Here is an 8,356-nt window from a genome sequence, read left to right on the forward strand (position 1 = left end):
AAAACTTAAGTAGATATCCATAAATAAATAAAAATTGTGATTAATTTTGTCGTTCAAATTTATTGAAAACAGAGTTAACATATTAGGATTCCTAAATTCTTTCATAATTGAAGCACATGTTTTAGCGGTTGAAAGGTGTTATTGTAAGTAAGGGATGCAGGTTCGATGACAAATCTGTATTTTTTTTATATAAAGCTGCAATAAAAAGAAAGAGAAAATGAGAGGGAAAAAAAAATTAGGTTTAGGGTTAGCTTATGTTAGCAAGCTTATAATATAAGAGATTATCGGTTTTTAATTGTTTAAATTGTGCAATGAAAATTGATGGTGCTTAATTGTCGTATGAAATATTTCCTATGAAAGTTGATGGAGCTTAACACTTTGTGGACATAATTTAAATCACAATTGGTCTGCTAGTGCATATTGTATCAATTGATCATCGGTTAATATTAAATCTGCAATGTTAAAATCAAAATAATGAATGTGATTAGTGACATGACTATGGTTGTGTTTGGTTGTATTGCAAAAAAAATTGATTTAGCAGAATTAAGTTTGATAATAACTTTCCAAATTACACGTGATAATAACTTTCCAAATCTCACATGATAATTATTTTCTAAATTTATGATCCGGTAGAAAAAAAATCATTGATCAGGAAAGACATAAAAATATTTTGTGATGAATAATATAGTCAACAATAATTTTGATATAATATACTTTTAAAATTGATTTTGCTTATCAATTATTGCACATAATTTTAATCACAATTGGTATACTTGCCATAGTGGTTGAAAATATTGCCTTGCACTAAAGGGTTGCGGGTTCAAATCCTAGTCAAGACAAAATTGTATTATTTTTAATAAAAATTGCAAGATAAAATGGAGGGAAAACAAGAAAAACAAATTAGGGTTTAGGGTTTGCTTGTGTATACAAGCTTATAATATAAAAGATGACTTGACATAATGAAATCACAAGAAAATATATATATAGTAAACCTAAAAGCTTAAAGGGCTCATAACATAAGCTCATATTTTATTATTATCTAACAAAAGAGTGGTAAAGTACTCTCCGTTTAATCTTCGTCCTATTGACATCCCTACTCTTAATCTTATACAATTTTTTTTAGTAGTTTAGTGATTAGAAATTCACTTTTTAAATGTGAATAACTGGGAGCATCATGGTTCGAATCCCAATCTCTACATATTACATGCAATGTCCCTACTAATTGATTTATGCTTACGGCAGAGCTGTCAAAACGGGCCGCTTGACCAATTTCTGAACTGCCCGGGTGGGCTTCGGGCTACATCGGGCCGGCCCAAAAAGCCTGAATGAAAAATGGGTCTGAAAAGTATGGTCCGACTCTATATGGGCTTCGGGCTTTCAGGCTAGCCCATATTTTTTTTTTGTTTTTTCAATAAAAAATGGCAAAAAATTGTTTTTTGTTTTTTTTTAAAAAAAAAAAATTTGTAGTTTAGCAAGATTTCTTGCAAAAAAAATACATAAATATACGGTATCAATAATTTTTTGACAAATTGAACGAAATTTATATTGCTACACAACAAACAGGACAATTTCTTTTCACAAATTATACTCATGTTTATTTTTTATTTTTTTTATTATAATTTATTCGGACTCGGGCTGCCCATAACTCATTTGAACTAACCCATATTTTAATCAACACCGAAGCAACTAACGAATCGTTTATTTTTGTTAGTTTTTATGGTGCATTGCAATTGCAATGTATGTATAAATAAAGTAAAAATTTATGCATGTAATAAACATTTTACCCCGGTTACAAATTTACAATCACATCACCTTCAGAATTGAATACAAAATCTCTCTTATGTTATGTGGACCCACATGCATACGTAGATACTTTAGTGTTAGTGCCCTTTTCTTCTTCTTCTGTCTGTCCCTCAACAATACCAAACTTGTCTTCAACAGCAACACCTTCTCTCTCTCTCTCTCTCTCTCTCTCTCTCTCTCTCTCTACTTTTTTGCTTTCACTTTTCTCCAAGACTTTAATAGCAGCCACCATCAAAATACAATGGTGGGTCGGTGCAAGTTTCCATTTTTCTTCACTTTTTCGCTGTCAAAAAGATACCCTGTTGAAAAAAGCCTTCATTTTCTTTGCTGCAGCTTCACTCTTCTTTGAGAAACAGAACACAGTGTTTCTGTTTCCCTATGCATTTTTTTATTTTCTTATCTGGGTTTTGCTGAAACTGAGGGAAGATTTTAGTCATCCATTTTGTTTTTATGTGTGGTCAATTTCATTCACAAGGGTGTATACAAAAATTTCACCATAAAGTTGTAGTATTATTTTGTTGCTAATTGGGATTTGATGGTTCACTGAGATTGCATACATCCATTCTGTTATGCAGAAATCATTCAGTTTTTTTTTTTTTTTTTATCAAACTTTTTCATTAAGTTTTTAATCATTCACTTTTTGTGAGCTGTAAATCTGTTGCAAGTTGTCTCAATTGTACTTTTCTTTTATGAGAAGAGTGAATAATTGAAATTTTCAGCTTTCTCTTTGAAACTTGAGTTAATTAATGTCTGTGCATGAAGGGAAAAAAACATTGAATCTTGATATTTTCCCTTCAAAGGAATCCTTTGATATCTTCACTCAGTTGTGAAACTTAGGGACTGAAATTGGAATTCCTAAATGCTTTGTAAGTGGACTCATCAACCTACATACCTTGTACTCTTTGACACAAAAAAAATAGGTCCTTTAACAATAAGGTACTTAGTTTTAGTTGTCACAATTTTTTCAGTCTTACCTTACATGCCTTGTTACTAACCACTTGATTTAGTTTCTTCATCCTCCATTTTCTAACCCAATTTTTTGTGCCCTGAGGCTTTGATGATTCAGATGACCAAACTATTATACTACTCCAGACTTAAATTATAAGCACTATTTGGTCCAATCCAAATATGTACTCTTTCCATCCGAGAATATAAGCAAAAATGAGTCAATAAAAGTTAATGTATTTGGTCTAAATTTTACACCAAATACATCAGCTTTTGTTGACTAATTTTTGCTTATATTTTGAGATGGAGGGAGTACCAGATACATGTACTTTTTTGCCTATATTTAAGTACAAATTGAGCATGTTATTGAGCCAATATCCTTTAATCATGTGACTAACTAGGTTGATTTTAAAAAACTTGTTAGCATGAAAAGATTAGTTTGGTCTGCATTATTTGTCCCTTCTTGTTAGGGTGTTTGTTCACAAACTATGATTTTGGAGCATTTTTATGACTATTATTAAAGGCATTTGTTTATTGAATGTATTTTTCCATCCATCAGGTTATAAAATATTGTACCACTGAGGAGTTTTGTATGAACATAAACAACAAAAAGCCAAGATAACCTTATTAACATCCCAAGGAAAGGGAAAAGAGAAAAGATTCAAAAGAAGGAAGTCAACTGTGCCAAATCCAATCATTTCAATATGACAAAGAGGTCTCAAAGATTCCCTGTGCAGTATGAGAAAGATCAGTCAGGTTGTATGTGGGGATTTATTAGTATGTTTGATTTTCGCCATGCTCGCTTTACTCGGAAGTTGATTGCTGATAAGAGGCACAACAACAAGCATGCTCTTGGTAATGTTTTAATGAGATTAATGTCTGACTTTTTACTTCCAAATAATTTGTCAACTTTGCACTTGTCATGTCTATATGTACAAGGAATGTCTGTAATGTATGCTAAATATATAATTAATTGTTTTTGTGCCAAGTATTATGGTATGGAAAATCTTGAATATACTTGTGTTGTTTTGCATATCCTTTTCAGGACTATGTTTTGTTTTAAGCAATTGTCGTATGATTGATGTCTGCATGCATATCGCTCAATGTTTGAGTTAATATATTTCATCATAATATGCTATCTTTGCAATAATCATAACAATCATTTAATTTTCATTATTTTTGTTTCTACAGGTGCTGTACTTACCAAGAACAAATTTGAGGCATTGAGCAATTTGGATGAAGAATATCAAGGCAATATGGTAAGTTTGTTCATCCACATACTTATCCAAATCTGGACTTCTTTCTTTCAGCCAACAATTTGAAGTTTAAATAACAAAATTGAGCACAGGTTACATTAGATTATGATATTTGCTTACATTATGATTTACGCATAGTCTCATATGTTGATATAACTGTATCATCTATGTTTCAGGACAGAGGAGAGAGTAAGAGACTAACGGTGACTACCGATGCTGACAAGCTTAGTGTGAAGAAACTCATAGAAGAAGAGATGTTCATTGACCAGGATGAAATAAAGGATCAAGGTAATGTTGTTGAATCGACACGAACCGAATTAGGGTCTGAAGATTCGCTGAAGACAGATTCCAAAAGAAAAAGAAAATCACGAAAGAAAAGCCGAGATATGGACAGCAATGATTTGAGTGCAACTTTGAAATCTGAAGTCACACATAATCAGCATTCAAATCAACAATCAAGAGATAATATAGATTTGGACAAGATTATGGAAGATTTTTGTCAAATTGAACGTGCTTGTTCCTTGATGCATGATGACGATGATAGCAAAGTTCTTGCTCAATCAAACCAAAAGAATATCAATTCTGAAGAACTTGCAAGAGATGCAATTCATGATTTTGTGAATCAGATGATATTGAATGGGAAAGATATGGTAGAAGATAAAAAATTCCTTTGCTCTCACGAACTCATGGAAACACTTCAGGTTATAAGCTCGGATAAGGAATTGTTTCTAAAACTTCTACAAGATCCAAATTCCCACTTACTGCGATATATTCAGGAGTTGGAAAATGCTCAAGGGAGAAGTGAAAAAGAATACAATTCTGTTGCTGATTCCAACTTCTCCGAACAAGACCTTGGCAATCTAAAACAAACTCGAGATATTGTCAACCGCAAGCATCATAAATTTTTCTGGAAAAAGGTAAAGTCTCAATCAAAAGTTCCAACAAATAAAAATGTGAAAACTGAGGTTCCAAATAGAATTGTCATTCTGAAACCTGCACCAACAAAAATGCAAAATTCAGAAAGTGAAAACAATGTTGTTTCGTCGCTTGATTCTCGTGATATTGTCCATTACAAAGATCCTTCTGTGAGAGTTGGTTCACCTTTTTCTCTTACAGAGATAAAAAGGAAATTAAAACATGCTATAGGAAAGGAGAAGCATGGAAACCACAAACTCCCTGCTGAACGTCAAAACAATGACTCGAGAGGCAAAGCCATTTGTAAAGATAAAACTGGAATGAAATCTCCTAATAAGGATCATTTTTTCATTGAAAAAATTGCAAGACCTATGTTTGATGTTGTAAAAGGAACCAAGACTGGTATAAATGAAAGTGGTTCTTCGAAGGAAAAAGTTTCGAACTTATACATCGAGGCTAAGAAACATTTATCTGAGATGCTGGTAGATAATGGAGATGATAACACAAGCATTTCTAGCAGGCAGATTCCGAAAACCCTTGGGAGAATACTATCTCTTCCTGAGTACAACTTTTCTCCTCTTGGAAGTCCTGGAGGGAATTTGGAGCATAATTTTTTGACTACACATGCAAGATTATCCACTTCAGATAAAACTTGGGAGGTTAATGAGGATAGCTTGTCTCCCAAGCAAGACACCTATATTGAACAACCCTATCAGGAAACAAACAATTCAAGGAACCAATCAAGCGTTTGTGACAAAAGATCTAATGAAGTACCAGAAATTGAGTCAGACTCAACTCTCTCACATGATCTTGATCACGTTGATACTGCTGAAATCAGTTATCCTGTTAGAGACGAGATAGTTGCGGAAGGTACTAGTTTGAAGTGCATGATTTAAATTATTATAGACACTATGATAAAACTTTGGTCTGTGTGTGCTTGGATACATTTACCTATATTCTTTCATTTATCCTTTCTTAATTTTTGTGCAGGTAATTTAGAATTCACAAAAGATATTATTGTTTTGGAATCTTCCTCAGATCCAAACTGCTGTACTGCAGGGAAGGACCAAAATCATGATGTCTCAAAAATTGCTGTTGATGCTATATGTTCTGAATGTTTGAATGGGGTAATTTCACTCAATACATTATATTTTTATGTAAATCTTTGATTTGGGGCATAAATTGGATATAAATGATCAGTTACGATGGGCCCTTTAAAATTTCTTTCAAAGCTTTTTAAGTTTAACTGTAAGATTTCATTTAAAAGTAAACTATCATATGATTCTTTTGCAGGATTTAAAAGAGAACCAACAATCATCTCCACTATCTTCCCCTTCTCACTCTTCCATCACTGAGAAAATGGAAGAGCTAGAAAGTTGTACAGATTTATCTGGTCGACCAAGTCCAGTATCTGTGCTCGATATACCGTTCTCCGATGATGACCCTGGCTACTCCACATGTCAGCCTGGTAAAATTCCTGCACTAGCTATGTTCTTAAAAGATAAAATAATATTTTAAAACAAGATTTTGAATCTTTTAGTCGGTCCTAGGACTGGATACCAAGTTTTTTTTTAAAAAAAAGATTTTGAATCTTTTTTTCCCAATAGTGCTGTCTCTAAACCCGAAACAAAGAAAAGAAACAAATCAGTAGGTTGGTGGGGGTTCGTTAATTCATACTTTATGATCTAGAATTATTTTTCAGATAATTTGGTAGGTTCAGAATCTTGTCCCTTTATTCCCTGCTGATAGACAGAAGTATGAAGTGTTTTTGAAGGACAAACTAACCCTTTTTGTTTATCATAATAGTTTTAATCTTTGTTTATGTTTTATCATCATCTTTGTTCATGATATTAGTTTTAATTGGTAACACATTCATTCATGGTTTTCAGTTAAATTATGCATACAATCACTACAAATTCGATTTGAGGAACAAGACTGTTCATCGTTGGATCGATTTCATAGAAGAAAATCTTGTCTGGAAGAAAATGAATTGATATATGACTACATAAATGCTGTCTTCCACGCCGCTAGCTTGACACAAGATCAACTATTGATGAAATGTCTTTCCTCAGACAAGATACTAGATCCTTCCTTGTTTGATCAGGTAGAGTTCTTCTCAAACATGCTTTGCCACGAACAGAAGCTCCTATTCGACTGTATCAACGAGGTTCTCATGGAGGTTTGTTGGAATTACTTTGGGGTTTCACCTTGGGTATCATTTGTAAATCCGAGTATAAGGCCAACTCCAAATATGAAGAAGATTATTCTCAAGGTCTGGGAAGGAGTGTGTTGGCATGTCCTTCCTTTACCCCCACCGCATACTTTGGAACAAATTGTTAGGAAAGACATGGCAAGAAATGGAACATGGATGGACCTTCGACTCGATGCTGAAACAGTTGGTTTTGAAATGGGTGATGTCATTCTTGTAGAGCTGATGGAAGATGCAATATTGAGCTTTGTGAATCAAAGTACAGAAAGTTAATGTTGTGTGCTTCAATTTGAATTGAAAGACATAGAGAGCAAACATTAACTTGTAGATGACATGTCAGTGGAACAACATCATGCAGAGGTGCAGCATTAACTTGTAGAAAGTTAATGTTGTGTTTCAATTTGAAGGCAAGTAAAAAAATTATACATCATGCAGAGAAACAAAAATTGGTCAGGAAGAATAATGAGGTGTCATAGACCTCTTTAAGACACCCAAGGACTTTGGTACTATTTTTTTAATCATATCTGACAGGAAAATATGATGTGAATGAGGATATACTCAATAAGGAAGCCAGACAGTTGCAGCTGCTTCTTGCAATGGTACTAAATTATACTTGTTTTCAATGATATCAGACAGAGAAACAGTTTTATTTGGTGTGACATACTTCACCTTCTGAGAGTAAAAGGTGTTTGTTTGATTGTAGATTTTGTAAAGTTTGATTTGCTGATCATAATACCTGGTGTGTTATAATTTTGTTTTGACACCATCCTTACTTTGTATATTTGCTTTTTGGTTAACCTATTGTAATTTAGTGTGTGGAAATAATGAAATGGGATTTCAGTTTGGTATAGTTTTGAAGTGGAGAACAAATATAACATTCCTGGGAATGGAATAGGTAAAATTATTATTCTTATGTTTAGTAGGAAGGAACAAAAATAATATGCCTAGGAATGAATAATACCCTGCTTCAAAAAAATTAAAAATAATACCCATGAATCTATTTGACTCACTTTCTAATTTCTATCAATTTTTATTCTCGTGAGAGGGTGGGTAAAATTGATTCCCATGAATGAGAAACCCATTTTTGGAGTAAAAAACATTTATATCCATATTTCACTTGCAAAAAAAAAAGCATATATATTATACTCCCTCCGGTCCTTAATACTAAGTTTACTTTTTAGATACATTAAAAAATTAATGTATCTAATCTATAATATAGTCTAGATGC

At 32.9% G+C, this 8,356-nt stretch overlaps 1 protein-coding gene across 3 annotated transcripts; it reads left to right on the forward strand.

Moving 5' to 3' along the window:
- Nucleotides 1-1,902: 1,902 nt before the first annotated feature.
- On the forward strand, nucleotides 1,903-7,978 carry LOC123887984. Of its 3 annotated transcripts, none has more exons than XM_045936916.1 (7): nucleotides 1,903-2,739; nucleotides 3,308-3,603; nucleotides 3,940-4,007; nucleotides 4,181-5,789; nucleotides 5,910-6,046; nucleotides 6,213-6,387; nucleotides 6,809-7,978. In XM_045936916.1, exons 2-7 carry the CDS (start codon nucleotides 3,453-3,455, stop codon nucleotides 7,399-7,401), a joined length of 2,733 nt encoding a protein of 910 aa, XP_045792872.1. In that variant the 5' UTR covers nucleotides 1,903-2,739; nucleotides 3,308-3,452; the 3' UTR covers nucleotides 7,402-7,978. The 3 variants fall into 3 exon arrangements, with proteins under 3 accessions (XP_045792872.1, XP_045792871.1, XP_045792873.1); XM_045936915.1 differs by having other exon boundaries at nucleotides 1,905-2,669; XM_045936917.1 differs by lacking the exons at nucleotides 1,903-2,739; nucleotides 3,308-3,603 and having other exon boundaries at nucleotides 3,955-4,007; nucleotides 4,186-5,789.
- The last annotated feature ends 378 nt before the right edge of the window (nucleotides 7,979-8,356 follow it).

The sequence above is a fragment of the Trifolium pratense genome, linkage group LG6 (genome assembly GCF_020283565.1).
Source record: "Trifolium pratense cultivar HEN17-A07 linkage group LG6, ARS_RC_1.1, whole genome shotgun sequence".
Taxonomy (NCBI): domain Eukaryota; kingdom Viridiplantae; phylum Streptophyta; class Magnoliopsida; order Fabales; family Fabaceae; genus Trifolium; species Trifolium pratense.

What these genes read in the sequence shown, in the direction of transcription:
- LOC123887984 (XM_045936916.1), top strand. Translation starts at nt 3,453, where the DNA reads ATGACAAAGAGGTCTCAAAGATTCCCTGTGCAGTATGAGAAAGATCAG. An exon ending in CAACAACAAGCATGCTCTTG is followed by an intron (nt 3,604 to 3,939) that starts GTAATGTTTTAA and finishes TTGTTTCTACAG; the next exon opens with GTGCTGTACTTACCAAGAAC. An exon ending in AGACGAGATAGTTGCGGAAG is followed by an intron (nt 5,790 to 5,909) that starts GTACTAGTTTGA and finishes ATTTTTGTGCAG; the next exon opens with GTAATTTAGAATTCACAAAA.